Source organism: Paroedura picta, chromosome 1, assembly GCF_049243985.1.
Source record: "Paroedura picta isolate Pp20150507F chromosome 1, Ppicta_v3.0, whole genome shotgun sequence".
In the NCBI taxonomy this organism is placed as follows: domain Eukaryota; kingdom Metazoa; phylum Chordata; class Lepidosauria; order Squamata; family Gekkonidae; genus Paroedura; species Paroedura picta.
The window spans coordinates 26362229-26381999 of record NC_135369.1 but is presented as its reverse complement, the minus strand read 5'-3'; the positions used below and the strand labels follow the sequence as shown (position 1 = coordinate 26381999).

The 19771-nt window shown below is 47.7% G+C and overlaps 1 protein-coding gene across 3 annotated transcripts; it reads right to left on the bottom strand.

Moving 5' to 3' along the window:
• Positions 1-226: 226 nt before the first annotated feature.
• On the bottom strand, positions 227-18722 carry GTF3C2 (general transcription factor IIIC subunit 2). 3 transcript variants are annotated; one of them, XM_077330028.1, is made up of 20 exons: positions 18637-18708; positions 18313-18380; positions 15795-16189; positions 14745-15126; positions 13003-13285; positions 12707-12801; positions 11371-11448; positions 10720-10821; positions 9055-9282; positions 8013-8124; positions 7698-7815; positions 5681-5712; positions 5316-5445; positions 5086-5230; positions 4605-4766; positions 3375-3462; positions 3122-3250; positions 2057-2200; positions 1336-1443; positions 227-1094 (listed from the first exon to the last, which is right to left on the bottom strand). In XM_077330028.1, exons 3-20 carry the CDS (start codon positions 16129-16131, stop codon positions 879-881), a joined length of 2889 nt encoding a protein of 962 aa, XP_077186143.1. In that variant the 5' UTR covers positions 16132-16189; positions 18313-18380; positions 18637-18708; the 3' UTR covers positions 227-878. The 3 variants fall into 3 exon arrangements, with proteins under 3 accessions (XP_077186143.1, XP_077186135.1, XP_077186150.1); XM_077330020.1 differs by lacking the exon at positions 18313-18380 and having other exon boundaries at positions 18637-18722; XM_077330035.1 differs by lacking the exon at positions 18637-18708 and having other exon boundaries at positions 14745-15123; positions 18313-18625.
• Positions 18723-19771: the final 1049 nt, after the last annotated feature.

Here is a 19771-nt window from a genome sequence, read left to right as displayed (position 1 = left end):
CTTTACCTTGCAGACCAAGGGCAGACTGAAGGAATAAAGGGAAATGCGTCACCAACCCTGACTCAAACAATGGCAGTTACTGTGCCCTTTCCACAGACCATGGCTGAAACACAGGGCACAACCAGAAGAATTTCTCAAGTGATGACAGAGGCTCCTGCCATACCTCTCACCTACCACTGGGACGAAAGAGGCAGCCTCCTTCCTATCTTCAGAGAGACAGGTGTCCTTTAAAAACCAAAATCCACTTTACTGACAGTTGACAACAAAACAGCTCAATGTGAGCAAGGTAGTAGCCCCCAAAAAGGCAGGCAGAGGGAAGCACTGTAAGCTGACTCCTTCTTGGTGTAACATTGAGAGCAAATGAGGAAAGCAGCAAGCCTCCCCACCTGCCTGCCCCCAACCACTGGCAGGCCCATGCAAGGAGAGGTAACATAAGAGCATTATTCCGCTGGGCCAGCCAAAGGGAGATGAAAAACCTGTTCTTTCGTAGACCAGTGCCTCGTGCCATGCACAGGGTAATCCAAAAGGGAGGCTGACACTCCAGCTAGAGAGAACATGCCCCTCACCCTGGTGGGGAGGTGCTGCCAAAAGTGGGCTCATCATCCTGAGGACCTGCCCACAGTTTCTGGGGCAACCCCCTTTGGAGGGCTTGGGACAGTCCGAGTGGCTGGCTGAGCCCAGTCCCTTTGTGCTTCTCTGCAGCCTGTCCATTCTTGATCTGGCTGACTCCTAGAGTTCAGGTCAGGATCCAGCTAGTCCACCAGCTGCTGGAATTCTGCAGATACCATCAGTCAGAGCTCCACATATTTAGCAGGAGACCTGAATCCCTTGGATGATGTGCGATGATGCCAAAATGACTGTAGGCTCCCAAGCGCTGCTCAGCTGACTGCAGTGTGCACACCGCTTGGTTGGCCTCCAGGTCCATCTTCCTGGTCCTCTGCTTGGAACATGGCGCTGAACTGGGCCTGACACTCGAGCAGGAGCTTACGGCTCGGGGGCGAAGCCAACGCACGAAGGCAGTGCACCCGCACAATGCCAGACTGGCCCCCCGACACCAGCCAGCTGTGGCAGTCCAGGTTGGGGCTGAAACGAACCTGTCAGGGAGAAGATGTCAATGAAGTAGACATTGGGGGAAAGCAACAAAGGGGAGGGGGGAAGGGAATGGGCCCTGCTGCAGCCTTCATTCCTCTGGACCAGAAACCTCCGTCCCAGGACTACGAAGGTTCGGCTCCAGCCACAGGCTCTCAGGCAAAGATCCAGAGATCGTCGGGGCAGAGGTGTGTACATAGGTGCCAATGTACAATTCCACACAGCAGTCCCTTTTTTTCTCCTCACCTTATGCACTGCTTCCAGCTGCAATCTGCCGAGACCATCCCCTTCTTTTACTTCCTGTACAGGCAGTTGCTTCCGGGACTTTCTCCTGAAGAAGCCCTTGAAGCTCCTCTTCATTTTTTCCCGGGGGGGAGGGGAGAGAAAGGAGGTCAGAGAAGAAGGGAGAATTCGGCTCAAAAGCAAGTTGTGCCAGCCCTAGCCCTGGCCAGGCTCTCTAGGCAGCAGCAAGGGAAAGAAAAATAATTGCGCCCTCTGTGGTGGCAGGGCCCCAACGCAGGCAGGCCTCATGATTCCTGCTGTCAAGTCAGCGATTGATGGTCCTGGGACTGAAGCCTCATCATCTGCTGAAATGAGTCTTATCAACTGGAAACATGCCACAGAATGGGAAAGACGGAAAAATGGAGTGGGGGGGGGTGAAGCAGCTGGATAGTAATGATAGGACTCCTGGCCTCTGGGGGTTAGGGCAGGAGGGACGGGAGGCAACTGCCACCACACGCCTCTGTCACCACCACCTGCCCATCCCCACTTGGTACTAACAGCAGAACTCAGCTTTTCCCAAATTCATTTTGCTAACACGAAGAAAACTTACCACCCCAAGATCCAGTAGGCAGAAAGCAATCGCACAGGCTCCCATGCTGAAGGCAACATAGGCAGTTCCCACCCTGCACTGAAGCCTCCCCTCCAACCCATGTGGGGTAAAGTCCTGCTTCCTCCAAGCCCTCACCAGGTCAGTATCCTGAAAGTGGATGTAGTTCCGGGCCACTGATTCATTGTATGTCCTGCCCTCCACCACAGGCTTCTCGCTGGCTCCTGTCCTTGCATCAATGCTGACTGGGCCACAGGGTAGCAGGTCTGCCTTGTAGATAGGCTGCATAGGGAAATTCAGAGAACAGTTGAGGGCCAGGAAAAGATTTCCTTCCTCTAATCCTGCTGTCAAATATGGCACAATTCAGCTCCCCCTGATGGCTTCTGTTGCCTGCCTGTCTGGGAAGTGGCTCAAGCAAGACAGCCAAGGCATAAGCCAAGAGAAAGGATTATACCAGCCTTTCCCTCCTGAAGAGACTTCACAGTGAGGGGCAGTATATAAACCAAATGGATAAATAAATAAAAAGCTGGCCAAAAGCTCACTGGCTTATTTATACCCCCCCCCACAAACCCCACATCATTAGGCTTCATGATGACTGTAGAAGAAACTGGACAATTGTGCAGATTTGTAGGAAGAGGGGAAGAACAAAGCAGAGTGCAACATGAAGGCCTAAGTAAACATCTGAGAGTCTTAATTAAATTTCTCTCCACCCCATCTTGAGAAACTATTTCACAATTGTACACTGTGAGAACTTAGAAAACCTCTTTTGAACTCCAATCTAACCTAATGAAGCACTGTAATCACTAATTCCCAAAGGAAGGGAAGGTGGTGACCAATGAGACATTACTGTGGAATACAGTGGCTTCAAAACAGAGACCTTTCCCCACCTTTTCATCCTTTGTTAAGAGGGAAGAGGTTTGGCCCCAAAGCCCCTGGCCTTTTCTAGGTGGAGGAAAGTGAGCCTGACCCAATTCCTTAACTTGCATGACATTTGGGGGGAGGGGCAGTGGGGAGTGTTGTATTTTCCTCAGAACTGCTGCGGAGAGAGGAAACAGCAGCAGTAGCTACGACAGTTAGCATTTCTCTGGTAAAGGCCAGGGCTCTTTTCTGTCCCTGTAATATAGTATGTGATCATAATATTGGGGGATGCCTTCAACACCATTAAGATGCAACTTCCCCAAATGAAGTGGCAACAACACCTACAAATCGGCGTTCAGAGGGTCGTTTGACATTGTGTGGGTTGACTGACAGGTCAGGCATCATGGCAGCCACCAGCTCGCCTGTGGCGTCTCCAGCAGCTATGGAGTTCAGCCAATCAGATCCAGAGATACTCTGCAAAAAGAGAAAGAACTGAGAACTAGGCACAGAGCCCCACTCCTTCCTTACTCAGCTAGGCTGCGGAAAGGTCTCAACTGAACACCCCTTCATGTCTGCCCTCTGCAGGAGTGGGACTTACCCATACAGTGCCTTTGCGAGGGGCCACAAAATAGGCCCGGAAGCCCAGATAGCCAGCATCCAGATAGTGGATCCCACACAGGCCGTACCTACAACACAGGAGGAGTAGGGGATCACGATACCCGACTACAGGGTACAATGGCCCAGACCCCAACCCATGCACACATCCAGTACCCTACTGCCATTCACATATCATAGCATTACTACATTTGATCCAGACTAACTTCTACTAAACAGCCAGTAGGTCGGAGCACAGAAGGCTAGCAACACAGGAAGAGGAGCAACTACAGTTTCAGAAAAGTCCAGAAAACTGTTTCCAGAAACAGATTCCTATCTTCAAGAAGTTAAATCAAACACTGCAATATTCGGCTCTATGGACCTGCTGCCTCTGCTTAAAGCCACCTTTTCCAGTGTGAACCTTCACATAGGAGAAAGCTTAAACATAGCACAGGGGTGAGTCCTGAACATCCAGAGCCAAAGAGAAAAATCTCATTCTCATATCCTACCTTTTCAAAGCTCATCTCCAGAATCTGGCCAGAATTGTTTCAACTGCAGTTCAAAACACGTTCTCAAGCCTGGTGTCATTTTTATACATCCCCTCATAATGTGTGTCTGCATAACATATGCATCACTTCCTGAATGGCTTGCCAGTTTTGCAAACAAACTAGACCTGTGGCAGCTAGGGATTCGGCCAAGGCTGATTTGGACAATTTAACTTGAGGGAAAGTGTGATTTGGACCGGATCTGTCCAAAATGTGCCTAAATCAACGTTTGGCTGCATTTCAGACAATCCAAAATGAATCAAACATGCCTACTGCCAACATGTCTAAGGAGCTGTTTGAGCCCAGGGATGGGCATGAACTATGAAAATATGGCTCAGTTTGTGCTTCATAGTACACCTATGAACTGAACCATGAACCAAACACGGACAAAAACCTGCTCGTAGGAACCGAATAAGTTTGGGAAGCAACCTCACATGATACTTTCATCCTGCATATTAAATGTGGAAAGATTTTACCCTATTTAGGAAAAGTGCAAATGAACTTGGGCACCCTATTGCAGAGCTACTGCCCCCAACACAGACACACACACAATGTACCCCTCCAATTTCCTGTGACTGGGATAAACCAGGCCCCCCCAAAAGGACCACCGTTCATCAGCCACGAGGCTACGAATGTCTGAAGCGGGCTTTTGTGCCCTTCCCAGAATGCACATATGCGCACACACTCACGAGGCATAGCAGTTGTCCTGGGCAACGGTGATCCCGCTGTAAGGCAGCAGCCAGGCAATTTCCGTGCTCAAGAAACGCTTGATGCTGTTGATGGGCTCGTGCAGCCGGCGCAGGTCCCAGAATTTGATCTTGCGATCATTCCCTGCTGTCACTATGAAATTGCTAGGGCAAAAACAGATTGCTCCACTGAAACACCAGCTCCTTTCCAGAGGGAAGGCACCTTTCCTTCAGCTAGCTGCAGCCAGAAAAGGGCTGAGACTAAGGTAGGCTCGGAGTGGCTGAGAAGAGGCAGAGACTAGCAGGACACATTTGTAGCTGGAGGCCGGGAAGCATCCCCGTGGAGGCAAAACACTGCCAACCACTACTGCTTGACTTCTCCTGCCACAGCCAGGTTGAGTGTTGCCAATCTCTGGAGGCTAAGCCCCGGAGGGAAAGCGGCTGCCACCAGCCTCTCTTACTATGCACATGCACGTACACACACCTGTTTGCCTTGCACCACTGGATGTTGCGCACAGCATGATCATGGGCAAGCAAGCAATGAAACGGGTACAGCTTGAGGGAGCCATCAGGCTGGCGGACTCGCTGCAGCAGGGACTTGGTGGAGAGGTTCCACAAGGCTACAGTGCCTGAAGAGAGGAGACCTTAAGTGTGGTGCCAGAAACCCCCGTCTTCCCTAGCCTAGCCCCCCTGTACAGGGCCTTCCCTTCTCACCATCATAGAAGCCAGCTGCTAGCTGATGGTGAGGCTTGGTGGGCATCCACGCCAAGCTGAAACATTGCCCGCATTCAGAGGGGCACCCTGACTGGATGGAGCCCACCTGCAAGGTGGCCACACACTGCACCTGAAGAGAGAGAGAGAGAGGCAGCCGTCAGCAGCAGAAAGATAATTGTGTGCGGGGGAGCCATTAAATTTCAGTCTTCTTGGACTGATGGAACTTAACTGGCTAATGAGGGACAGCCCTTCTCACAGAGAACCACCTCTCTCAAGGGCAGTTGAAAGATGCAGGACAACTTGTGCCTCTAGCACAGGAGCCTGAAGAAGGGGACATATTAAGTGATGCAGACACTGAGACATACCTTGCAAATAGTGTGCCGGGGGGACGGCCCATCTAGGAGAGGAGGAGAAATTGAGTCAGATGGCAAGCAACCTCATTAAAGAGCCAGTGAAAACTTTAATCCTTTCTTCTCCCTGAGGGCTGGGGGAATAGCCCTGCTTTTGCCAGAGCTCTCCCTTCCAGTGAACTCCAGGAGCGAGATGGGATCACAGAGCACCTGCCCAACCCAAATTCTTGCCACAAGGCGATTCTCCTCTATACCACCTTCTGTATCTGAGGATGCTTATGTACTTCTAAACAATTTGCTTGTCTCCTGGAAACTAACCAATGGTCAATGAAAACAGACCCTTCAGGTCTTTATTATTGCTGAAAGACTTATATTACAGCAGTAGAGAGATAAATACCCACCCTCAGTAACCCTACAAACTGAGGACCTTATGATCTTATCAACATTTGAACATATGGCATATAGGCAGCAACTGTGCATGGACATTTGGAAACCTTTTGTAAATGCTTATCTGTAGACTTGCCACAGCTTAAAAAAATTCTTTCTGGTTTAATTTTTTTTTAAGATGATAGACTGTAGGCCAGACTATAGTTGGGGGGGGGGGGATAGGGTGTTCGGCAAATCTGCCCTCCCCAAATTTTGCTCACTTTTCGATTTCCCAATCACCTATCCATCAAATAGCTCTGTCAGACTCTGGCAAGAGAGGAAGAATCATCTAATCACAGAGTTGGAAGGAGCCATACAGGCCATCTAATCCAACCCCCTACTCAATGCAGGATCAGTCTAAAGCAGGGGTAGTCAAAACCTGTGGTCTTCCAGATGTCCATGGACTACAATTCCCATGAGCCCCTGCTGGCAGGAGCTCATGGGAATTGTAGTCCATGGATATCTGGAGGACCACAGGTTGACTACCCTTGGTCTAAAGCATCCATAATAAATATCTGCCTGGCCATCGTTTAAAGACCACAGTGAGGGGAGCTCACTACCTCTCCTTAGGCAGCCTATTCATGGCTGCTCTGTGAAAAATTGTTTTCCTGATATCTAGGTGGTACCATTCTACATGTAGTTTAAACCCATTACTGCCACCTGGAACTATTCCCTCCCCTCCTCCAAGTGACCACCTTTCATGTAAAAAGAGCAATCATGTCCCCTCTCAACCTTTTCTTCAGGCTGAACATTCCCAAGTCCCACAGTCTTTCTCGAAGGGTTTGGTCCCAGGCCCTGGGTCATCGTTGCTCTCCTCTATACCCTCTCAATTTTGCCCATGTCCTTTTTGAAGCGAGGTTAATGGAACATGAAGCACATGTGCTCCCCCTCCCACCCACCATGACACGAGGCAGCGGGAGGGGCTAAGGGCTCGGCCTGGACTCCCTGGGGACTGACTGGCTGTTATCACCAAAGGCCAAGGCTGAGTGCCCACGAGTGCCACAAACATGCAGCCATCATCAATCATTCTTGCAGACAGATATAATTACAAGCGTCATTAGCTGATATAGCTGGCTGAGCAAGGGAGGGAAGGGGAAGGAGGCAAGAGACAGGGAAGAAGACATTCCCTATAGGAATTCACAGTTTCCTGGAAAGAACGTTATTCAGCATGGCAGATGACTGCATTGAAGGGGCTGTTGTGAGTTTTCCAAGCTGTGCGCCCATGATCTGATAATTTTAGTCTCTGATATTTTGCCAGTAATTGTGGCATATATCTTGAGAGGTGTGTGAACAACTGCTAGGCATTTTATTTACTTTTTGTGTGTGTGTTTGTAAAATGTATCAATTCATGTCTTATCTGGGAGTCTCCATGGGGCTGGACTGGAACTAGGAGGCTCCTTTCCTGTATCTGGGTGGTGTTCATTAGCCAGTACTTGGACTCAACGGGTGATGTCTTGAGGTAGGAAGGTGGATTTTTCCACCAAGCTCAGGGGGGAGATAGATGCCCAAGACAACCACACATGGTCACAGTTGCTTAGTTTGCTGTGACAGACACCAAGTTCAGCCTGCCTGCCACTCTCCCAGGGGATGTTACAGCTCTTCCTACCTGTTACCTGGGCTCTCCTGTGGGCATGCAAGTCCTGGGCATGTGGAAGGCTGTACAGCAGCACCTTGCCGTCAGAGAAGGCCACAGCCAGCAATCCCAGACGGCTCATCTGGAAAGACTGTAGGGGGCAGAAAGACTGATAACAACAAGAGTCCTCACAAGAGTCCTGTTACCTCCCACCGTGAGGATCTGTGGGTTACCTCTCTGCATCCCTAAGTTTTCTCAGAACACAAAAGATCTTGGAGACTGGTTTCTAAGCTATCTCTCTTGTTCTGCAAAATCTCTGGCAGAACTACAGCCAGTCATAGTTCTCACCTTGCGACGGGTGGCAGGGAGTTCCCAAGCTCCACTTGGGCAAAACTTCATATCCCAGATGCAGCCATGGCTGGTGGCGATGGCGTATGCCAGTCCTGGCTTGGTTGTAGACCTTGAGGAAAGAAGAGAACATAAGAGAACCTAAGGGAAACCTTACTCATTTACCTATGATCTCTTACCCAGCCCCGATGGTATAGAACCAACTTTGCCATCTGGAACCCTTGTAGTGAACAGGAAAAGTATGTTTCTAGGCTATCCACAGTCTGAAAATAGTCTGAAAAGGCATTCCATTGGCTGAGAAAATTGCCTCTCTTTATTGAAACTTCTCACTGTTACCCCTACGGACTTTCCCCTCCTTTCACATAGCCTGCCCCTTCTTTTTTTTTTTAATAAGATTTTTATTTTTGTTTTCCAAGATTAAAGATAATAAAGTACAGGCAATCTACATTGTTAATACAGAAAAAGAAAGGTTATGCTCTTCATTTGATACATTTAGTCCCCCGTTTCAATCCCCTTTTGTAATATTTAAAGATAATACAATGCAAATAATCTACATTATTGATACAGAAAGAAAAAGATTATGTTCTTCGATTGATACACTTGATACCCCGTTTCAATCCCCTTTTGACTTATTTTCTTAGGTAGATCAGATAAGAGCCCCATTGTTCTTGAAAAGCCTCTTCTCTTAGCCTGCCCCTTCTTGTATCTCCAGTGCACTATTGTGCATGGGCAAAGAGGGGACTTAGTTTAGCATAAGGGAAACTGGCTCACAGAATGTCTGCCATGAAAAAGACATATCTCCCTCTGTCCCAAAATAGGAAAAAACTCATGGTACCCATGGCCAGTCAACTGGCCTCTCAGGGACAGATGCAACTAACATGCCCAGAGCCAGAATCTGAACCCCAGGCAAAGTCTCTGACTTGAGAAAAAAAAAACCCCCCTGCACCGATCTAATGGCTGCCTCACTCATTTGGAACACAGGGCAACCTCAAAAATGGCAGACAAATCCTGTAGGAGCCTCCCGCCCTTCCCCTCTTCTCACCCTGTGTCTTGTTGAATGGCTCCTAGCTCCCAGAGCTGAAGCAGAGCTGGCCCTGTATGGATTCCCACCAAACTGTGCCGGTCATCCATGCCTTGGTTGCAGGAGATCGCCACGTACTGGGATGCCATGGAGCCTTCAGGGGTTGGGCACCACTCCATGGCCCAGATGGGTCCCCCAACAAAGAAAGTCATATCCAGGCGTTCCTCATGAGGCTGCAAGGCATTAAACCTGCAAGGGGGGGGGGAGAGTTCAGCGGTTGAGTTCAAAATTTAGTCTTTGAAATCTTAAGAATGGGCAAAGACCTCTTTGCCTCAGTTGATGCCAGTCACTGTGGACATGTAAAATACAAGAAATTAGACTGGGGACATAGCAAACACATGAGAGCTCACTGTAGGGCCCATTAGGAACCCAGAACTCTGAACAAAGTGGCTTGGAGGGAATGGATGTATTACTTTGAACCAGTATGGTGTATTAGTATTAGTAGCAGATTCTGATCTGGAGCACTGGCTTCGATTCTCCCTACATCCTCCAAGCAAAGCCAGCTGGATGACATTGGGCTAGTCAGTTTGCCTCAGAGCTCTCTCAGCCCCACCTGCTTCAAAGGTGCCTGCTGTGGGGAGAGAAAGGAACACAACTGTAAACTGCTTTGAGGCTCATCAGAGAAAAGTAGGGTACCGAAATCTGCTGTTCTTTGCCTGAATGAGCAAAAGCTGTGTCCACTCCTAACCACTACACCAAGCTGGCTTTTTACTGTTCTTTGGCTGAATGAGCAAAAGCTGTGTTCACCCAAGGGTACAGGGCTTGCTAATAATCACATCCCATGGTATATAAATCTTGGTAAGCTTCCTCACTGCTTTCCCAAACATATACAAATGCTGATATAAGCGTTAACCCAGGCTCTTGAAACTCGGGCCTCAGCTGCAATCAAGCTGCTTCCAGATTTTGCCCCATTTGTTGCCTGGCCTCAATCCAATTCCCTCCAAGGTTTATAAGAAAATCAGAAAGTGGATCACTGCCTTAAAAGGGTCAATGCCTGCCAGACTGAGTGGTTTTCTCTAGTCCTCCATCCTTTATAGCATTTAAAGTACAATATTTCCAGTATCTAGTGAAGAGGCTTAATGGAAGGGAGCCCACACCATTTCTAGCCTATATTTGTACTCCAAAGCATAACAATGCCATTCTAACTAGTTGGAGTCAGCAATGACTAGGCTGCCTACTCAAACTAGGGTCTCTTTCACCACCAAAACACCCATTAGGATCATTCACTCATTTGATGCGTCCTTTACTACATCCTGAACAATACTCAGGTTAGATTTTCTCAAGGTCAGTCCACTCCCTTCCACAAAAGCCAATAAATACATCTTGTTCCACATTCAATCAGTCCTTTGGAACAACTCAATTTCTGCTTGAAAATGCTTGTAGCACACATTTTTCAAAGAGGAAAAGAGCCTTGGAACTCAAAGCATAGTTTGGTAGCAACTCATCTTGCCTTCCTGGATATCTCAGGCAAATCTCTAGGATCAATCTATTTATTTCCATTACCACTGACTTTTGAAACCTGGAATCACACGTAAGCATGATTTCTACTTTTTTTCTTTTTTTGGCAAAACAAAACAAGATCAGAGTGCATCACAACCCTGTTTTCCCACCCACCCTCCAGTATACCTGTTGATCCGGTAGAGGATGCTGCTGTCCTCTTGCAGACCTTCCCGTTTGATAGAGAAGAGAGGGGATTTGGTCTCCGCAGGAAGGTAGTCATTCAGTTCACTTTGGGAGGTGGAGAATAGAGTGGAAGCTCAGTCCTAAGAAACTTCTGATGTAATCCTTCCCTTTGCCTTCCCCTGAGAAGCACAACTACTCCCTCAGCCCTTAAAATGGCAAGTTTCCTTGGTGTGTGCTATGTGCAGCCTGCTTCCTGATGGGCATTCATAGCCCAGAGGTGGGGGTGGGGGTGTCCTTTCTCCTTCCCTGCCAATCCAGGTGTCCCTTTGACCCATCACAGCAGCCACTGCCATGTGCTTCTTTCCTCACCTGTGTGCTGCCCCAAGGAAAGCCAACATGGTGCAATGGTTAGACTAAGACTGAAGAGACCCAGATTCAAATCTCCACACTGCCATGAAGCTCACCAGGTGACCATGGGCCAGTCACTCTTTCAGCCCAACCTACCTCACGGCGTTACTGTGAAGGCAAAATGGAGGAGGAGGCCAATGCACGCTGCCCTGAGCTCCTTGGAGGGAGGGAAGTATAAAACTGGACTGATCAATATGACAACTGCTAGATCTCCCATTCAGCTTCTCTCCCAATGACACAACTCACCTCTCGGACAGAAAGGCCCATTTCCGAGCCGAAGGGATCCACTCTGGAAACTCCCATTGAGAGTAAAGCCGCTCACGCCTGAGGGAGAAGCAAGCACAACCTCATAGTCACAGGGATGTAACCAAATTTGCAGAACAATCCATCTTAAAAAGAAAAAGAACTTTGGGGAAAGCCTCCCACCACAGCAGATACTGCCAAAAAACAAACAAACAAAGAAAAACAACCTAAGAGGCATTTTAGGCTGCCCAGCAACCCAAAATGGTAACCAAACCCTAGTGGTGGTTTGCAGAAATAGGGAGAACCCAGAAGTGGGAAGGAGAGAAAAAGGCAAAGGAAGTGGATTTCCACACCTCTGTACAACCTCCTGGAACCTACCCTATAACTATAACCAGTGAAAATTTAAATGCTAACAAAGTCATAAAGAATACACTTTATATTCTTAAACCAATAAAGTTCAGGCTTCAAGGTAAGTACCGCATGTATTTTATAATTCCCCAACTTTTTTTATTGCCATGGAAGAATGTCAGAGAAACTGAAACCCTCAGGGCTCTGATATCATTTGGGAGGGATTCTGCCAGGCCAGAGCCAAAGAGGCTCTGATCTGTTGATGATAGCACCTTCCTCAAGTTTCTAATGGGATGTGAAAGCAAACAGTGATGGAATTAAGGCCCCAAACCAAGGTCATTCATATACACAGGCGCTATGTCTTTCCACTGGTCCCTAACTGAGGTCTGTAAGATCTATTGTGTCCTGGAACTCCAACTTCTGAGCCAGTAGCTATAGCACCCCCCAACACAGAGGTTCTCAACCTTTACAAGCCTGTGGCCACATCTGGAATTCTGACACAGGGAGATGGGCACAGTCACAGTATGGCTACCACAAAACAGCTGCTGCAGGAGGTAGAGCCAGTCATAAAACAGCTGTCATGGTTTACTTTCTGTTGCTCAGTGAAGACCTTTGTATTGTGCTGAGAGTTTTTGCTATAGCAATGTTTTAAAAAATCTGCACAGCCAATCAAATCTCCAATGGTCAATCAGAAGACTTGCTGACAAAAGCCCACCCACTTTCTAAAAAAACATAGTGAGTACCAGGAAATGTTTCAGCAGGCACCAGGGCAATCATGTAGGAAACACCTGCCCTAGTAGCCCCCTCCATGTGAGCAAGTAGAGGTATCAGGTGCCACCACTTTGGGCAACACATCAGTGTCACCCCTCCAACTCGGGGCCATCAGCATCCACTCCACCTTGGTCAAACCTGCAGCTATCTTCCAGTTCCCTAAGCTTGCCTACTTAGTGAGAAAACCAGGAGAAAAATATAAAAGAAGCCCTGTACTCACAATTCATGGGTGACCCTGAGAGACTTCCAGACAGGAGCCATGATAGAGTTGTGTAAGCCATTGGAGGCAAATCCCCGGCACTGAGCCTTGGACCGCTGGAGAAAAGAAACCGCCATGAAAGCTGGACCCAGGATCCTGGAGCCTATTCTCCAAAGCTCACAAGAACCTTGTCCAACTAAGCTCCCCAAAGCAAACTGGGCTCTGTATTTTGAGATTTCCCCCCCACAAACCTCTTTGCCTTAGAAGTATCAGGCAGGAGAGGCCCTGAACATAAAAATACTGCAGTGCCATGTTACCGCAGCTCCCCGTGGGCTGTGCTCCAGCTCAGGCTCAGATGCCTCACTCAGCAACAGGTCACTCTCCTCCTCTTCCTCCGCCTCTGCCGCCTCCACAAGTCCTTCTTCCGAGGGGACAAAGTCTGCATCCCCATCATTCTCTAGCTTCTGATCGTGTGGCTTCCGACCCCGTCGCTTTTTGACGGGCTGCTGAGGCTCAAGGGGGCTCTCTGATGTCCCCTGAGTGGATGGCTGATAGGCAGATGTCAACTCCTCAGCCAGTTCCTGAAGGTACAGAAGGGCTCTGGGAATATACAAAGACATAGGGTGAGGTTGGCAGAGCACAGAATCCCACCTGTCACCCTCCAAAGCTAACAACAAGACTCATTATTAGAACATTCTGGTGTGAATCTAGCACTCCCAAGAGAGACAATAACATTGGACCAAAAACTTTGCAGCTGCCTCCATCCCACTCATCTAGAAAGCATATTGCTGAATATTTGATAACCAAGCCTGTAGGGATTTGATCAGCCAATGAAAAAGATGCCCACAATTGCCCACTGGATGCCCACAGGATTGGTAAAGGTATCCCCTGTGCAAGCACTGAGTCATGTCTGACCCTTGGGGTGACGCCCTCCAGCGTTTTCATGGCAGACTCAATATGGGGTGGTTTGCCAGTACCTTCCCCCAGTCATTACCGCTTTGCCCCCCAGCAAGCTGGGTACTCAGTTTACCGACCTCGGAAGGATGGAAGGCTGAGTCAACCTTGAGCCGGCTGCTGGGATTGAACTCCCAGCCTCATGGTCAGAGCTTCAGACAGCATTTCTGACGCTTACCACTCTGCTCCATAAGAGGCTCTTCACAGGATTGGATGGGGGTGTATTTATCTTTAAATATACATATATAAGTGCCATTTTGGGAGAGGCATTTCCCTTTTTCTTTGATACTGTCTCCTAAGATGAGCTTTGATCCAAGATGGGAAGGACTTTTTTCTTTGCACCAACTGCTTACCCACATGGAAATAAAGGCAGATTAAGTAAATAACACAGCCTTTCTTAACCTTTTTTATCACTGAGAAACCCCTCAAACATTCTTGAGAATTCAAGAAACCCCAGAAGTTGCATGATCATGCAGAATATGGCTGGGACGCATAGATGTGTACATACCCACCTGGGGCTCCTCCATTTTGGGAGGGGGTAGGTGGGAGTCTGCCATGAAAATGCTAGAGGGCGTCACCCCAAGGGTCAGACATGACCCAGTGCTTGCACAGGGGATACCTTTACCTTTAGGTGGGTCGACTTGACGGTATAAATAAATGTTTAACAAATTAAAATATATACATTAACATTAATTAACTCCCACCCATTCCGGAAACCCTTCCAGGACTGTCAAGAAACCCCAGGGTTTCACAAAACCCTGGTTGTAAAAGCCTAAAATAACTATTAAAATTTCAAGAGCTGATAGCTCTAGCACAAAAGCCAACTACAAAACTGCAGAAAGCAGAATTATTAAGAGGAGCTTAAGCACAAGTTAAAAAGAGGTCAGTGCTGTTATTTAAAATGGTACATGCAAAGCATTCCTGAGAGGCATGGAGTCTCCTACTTAATTCCAAGTACAACCTTTTGGGCTGGTATCTTAAATTTCACTTCCCTAGTCATTAACTAGGAAGCCTCTTCTCCAGTCTACCAAATGACTCTTACACAAGCTATTACTATCTGTGCATTTCTTCTATTCAGATGAAGGCCTTAAATCCTTTTCCTTACACTTTAGCAGCCCGGCGCTTTGGACGCCCCCCAGGAGTAGTATCCAAGCAATCTTGGCTCTCATCACTGGCCAGTGACTTCTGTTGGTGAAGGGGTTCGGTCGACTGGCACTCCAGTCCCTGCGACAGCTTCAGCAGGAGCAGCTCTGCCTTGGATTTGCGCCCTCGCTTCTTTGGCACCTTCACAGGCAGAGAAGGGCCATTCTCTGAAGGCCCAGGGACCTCACTTTGAACTCTGGGCTCCTGAGGAGGGGAGCCTTTGTGAATCTCTGCTTTCTTTTTGGGCTTCTGGCCACGGGCAGGTTTCTGTTTCAATTGGACGGCGGCTGATACAGTTTCAGGATGAGTAACAGCCACGGCTGTTGACATGTGGAATTCATCTGCTTGGAAAAAAAGACCAGGTTAGTGCAGATACCGACCACACATGAAGTGATACAGAAGGACTGTTCTGGGTGAGGCTTCCTATCCCATCACATGCAGGCATGAGCTTTCAGCCTCAATAGCTCATGCAGAAAGCCAGCTTGACACTGAATCCAATTTATCCTCAGCTACCCTTTCCCACTTCATATCCACATTCTTGCTGCCATAGAAAACTGAAATCCTGAAAGATCCGATAGGTTCTGCAGAACTGAGAACAAACTTTCTACAAGACTACAGGCAGTAAAACAATTTAATGTACTGCATATCCACAAAATAGAGCCTCTCCAGTAATGGAGAACCATAACAACTAGATCAGCCTTTTCTTTCCACACAATCAGTCTCTAATCAGACACACCTCCTGACAAAATCTCCAGGAATGGGTGCAGAAGGATAAATTCTCTTTCAGGGCTTGTCTCATGCAGACTTGAGCACAGTGAGAAATGCCTGGCAAATGCAAGAAGAGGGACTTAGCCTGTAATCCACCGAGATTCTCTTGTATTCCTGACTCTGCAAAATATTCTCACTAAGCCATTTCTTTTTTTCTCCTCTTTGCAAAATGGACGGACAGAATCATTCAAGTTTCTGGCAAAAAAGAGGCTCATCAAAGATCAAAAAATACCGAGAAACATACCAGAGGGTTCTTGATGGTCAGTTTCCTCAGGTTGCTTCTTCAGTTGCTTAGGAGGAGGCTCGCCTTCTGCAGTGTCCCTTCCTCTCTTCTTGCAGCAGGAGCTCTGCCACTTTTCCTGGAGACAGCTTTCCACATTGGGGCCAACTGCTGTGTCTGCCTCACTTATAACTGCTCCAGTAGAGGTCACCACCTCACAAGCTGTATCGATCTGCCCACCCCAGCGAGTGTTCTCTGCGCAGGTCTCCATGCAAATGGGCAGGCTAACACCTCCATCCACTTGCTCTATGGCTTTCTTGGCTATCCCCATGGCACAGCCTGATATGGGGCAAGATTCCATGAAGACGCCACAGCTGTTCAGGCAGGTGCTATTCCTCCCATTGCGTTCTAGGCTCTGCCTGCAAGAAAGAGATGGAGTGTACAAACTAGGAAAACCATTGGAAGACCAGTATCACTTGAAATTAAGTCAGAAAACACTGAAAATAATGGCTGTTCAGTTGGACCGGACAAGACATTTAGAGCAGCGGTCCCCAACCTTTTTATCACTGGGGACCACTCACCGGGGACCACTCAACACCTTTTACTGAGGCCGGGGGGGGGGGTAGTTTACTCCTTTACTCTCAACCACTGCTCTGATCGCTATGGTAATGTTTAAACATCCCTTCAAAATAAGATACAGACACACCACAACAATGAAGTGTGTTGTAAAGGGCCGGGGGGGGGGGAGAGAAGGCGTCCTTCGGGGCCCACCTCCAATTAGTCGAAGGACCACACGTAGTCCATGGCCCACAGGTTGGGGATCGCTAATTTAGAGTAGAAATCTAAGAACAATGCAGATAACAAAGGGGGTAAGAAACCCACTTTTCTACCATGTAAGAAATAAACAGCCTCTTGTGGCGCAGAGTGGTAAGGCAGCAGACATGCAGTCTGAAAGCTCTGCCCATGAGGCTAGGAGTTCAATCCCAGCAGTCGGCTCAAGGTTAACTCAGCCTTCTATCCTTCCAAGGTCGGTAAAATGAGTACACCGCTTGCTAGGGGTAAACGGTAATGACTGGGGAAGGCGTTGGCAAACCACCCCATGTTGAGTCTTTGAACAAGATATTGGTTCACCAATATCTTGAATTGAGAAGGCACTTTTACAGCAGGTCATCTTTGTTTTGCTTCCTCAGATGAATGCTGCAGTATTAGCAGTACAGATTAATTCAGAGGGAGATTAGTACGGGTTTAGACTACATGTTACTGCTGTCTCCTTTACCACTGTGTCATTAGCAGTTATTAAGAGGATTTAGCCAACAGACAGAATAGTTCTAGGTATGTCCTACCTTTGTAGTTCCCTCTCTGTAAAAGTGGCATAGTTATTCTTTCTTCACACAGCCGTAGGTCGTGGGTTTAAAGAACCTCCCCCAGAATTTTGCAAATTAAATGTTCTAGAGAATGAACAATGCTAACTCTATACAACAGTGATGCATTAGTTCAGCAACACTATTACTTTCATGTACAGCAGTGGTTCTCAACCTTCCTAATGCTGAGACCCTTTAATACATTTCCTCATGTTGTGGTGACCCCCAACCATAAAATTATGCAAGTGTTCTTTCACAGAAATTAAACCAAAACTGACCAATGGTGTGAAGATCCATTGTTCTTGATTGTATATAAATTGGTTATAAATTGTATATAAATTGATGGGCACCTTCAGGAGCTGTAACAGTTGCAGCACCCCCCCCCCCCCCGGCCAAGCTGCTTGGCCTGCCACAAGCCCTGTGAGTCATTCAACCCCCAAAGGGGTCCCAACCCCCAGGTTGAGAACCACTGATTTAGAGTATGTCAATATTATTATCCCACATGGTAGATGTCAGCAAACTCATGGCTCATAGTGGCTTGACTAAGGCCATGCAAAAACACCTTGGCAGAGCTGAGACTTCATAAAAGTGCTTCCAGCTAAACTCCAGTCAAAAAGTAAGAGCTGAGGTATGTATTTAGTTATCTGACAATTAATAAAGATATAGATTCAAGTGGGTAGCCGTGTTGGTCTGAAGCAGCACAACAAAACAAAATCAGAGTCCAGTGGCATCCTTAAGACCAACAAAGATTTATTCAAGGTGTGAGCTTTCGAGTGCAAGCACTCTTCCTCAGATTGCCACTTAATATAGTGCTTTCAGTCCAAAGCACTTCACATAAATGAAGTTATAACTAACCACTCTGTATGGGGATTAAAAAGTATTTGGTGAAAAGAAACTCTCCTTACGTTTCTGGAGATATATAGAGCCTGCCATCTCTCCCACAATATGTCCGCAGTAGTACCTGGAACGGTCTCATTCCAACCCAAGCCCACAGCTTCTGGTTGGATGTGCCATTTTAAACAAACACCACCAAAGGTGTGTGCACTAGTGTTAATCCCCCTCCCCCCCGCATTACAACGATTGCTATGGCATGATGGGATAATCTTTAGAATGTCCGGCTGCTAGATCAACCCCATTCTTTAGGCATCCAGAGCCATTCCCTCCCTCTCCACCTAACCTACCTCACAGGGCACTTGCAATAATAAAATGGGCGGGTAGAGCTATATTCGATGCGCTCCTCAGAGAAAAGCTGTAATGAAAAGGCGAGAGAGGTCTTCGGGATGCGACTGGCGCGTGTGTAACCTGGACAGCAGACGCCGCCGGCCGGGCCAGTCGCAGAGATTCAATCAGCCTGCAAGAAGCCCTCTCCCAGCTGGGGGCTGGGCTTCTGCAGGGGCCACGCAGGGTGCCGCGGCCTGAAGCAACACCGACAACCTCTCCCAACCTGCCGTGAAAATGGAAAAAAAAACCGACGAGGCGATCAGCCGACCTCTCGCCACTCTCACCTCGAACCGCCTTTTCTTCACAGAAACCGGTCGGCAGGAGAGGTGGCGGAGCAATCAAGATGGCGCCGGCTAGGGCTCGTACCGATGACGTCAGCGACTCAACGGCTTTCGGGCACGCGCCGGCCCTCTGCACGTGACGCGCCCTTACGGAAATTTCGCGCTGCGGGAGCGTCTCGAGAGGCAGAAACCTGGGCGCCTGCGGCTGACATGGAGTGTTGTGATGTGAAGAGTATGTATTTAATCATAATGACAACAACAACAATTATAGTGGTGATGATGATTTCCATTCTGCCCTCGTCTGGACATCAGCTTAGAATAGTGTTGCTATGACGATAACAGCACTAAACTAAGAACAACAGTTGAGTCCAGAAAGGGTAGTCAACCTGTGGTCCTCCAAATGTTCATGGACTACAATTCCCATGAACCCCTGCTAGCGTTTGCTTCAAGACCAGATATAGTGAAACAGAGTAAAATCAGAATCTTAAAGGTGCTACTGGACTCCCATTTTATTGTGCTACTTCAGACCAACACGGACACTCATTTGAATCTATCCTAGTGAAACAGAGTGAACACAGTGAAGGAACCATGTCAAAATGCAGGTGTGAAGGCTGAATGAGATTAACATACACAGTGAGATAAGTAACTGATATCCCTGTTCAGTCTTGGTTTTTTTGTTGTTTTGAGTGTAGTAACAACTCAGCCGTTTCCCTTTTCAGATAGTTCTTGGAAGTTCCTTTGAAATAAAACAGCTACTTTGAAGTCGCCCATGGAATGTCCAAGAAGGCTGAGGTGTTTTCCTACAGGTTTCTCAGTCTTGTGATTCTTGATGTCAGATTTGTGTCTAGTCTTTGGTGGAGAGTTTGACTTCTTTGCCTCATGTAGAAAACAGAAGGGCATTATTAAAATTTAATGACATATTCAGAGTTAGAAAATGTATATGTGAATAAGCCTGAGGCAATGTAGTTGATGTTTTTAGGTCCAGTGATTGGGTTGGCCATGTTCAAATTAGATGTATTATTGCAAGTGAGGAGTTATTTGAGACTGGGAGGGGGGACCTGTCTATGTGCAAGAAAAGGTTTGCCTCCAGTACTTGTGAAATACAACTGTCATTATCAAGTAGAGGTTCTAAGTCACT

Coding starts and splice junctions, on each gene's coding strand:
- GTF3C2 (XM_077330020.1), bottom strand. CDS start 16,131: ATGGAATCTTGCCCCATATCAGGCTGTGCCATGGGGATAGCCAAGAAA. Junction 13,286..14,744: donor AAGCGCCGGGCTGCTAAAGT/GTAAGGAAAAGG, acceptor GTATATTCCCAG/AGCCCTTCTGTACCTTCAGG. Junction 2,201..3,121: donor GACCCTCTGAACGCCGATTT/GTAGGTGTTGTT, acceptor TTCCCTATGCAG/CCTATCTACAAGGCAGACCT.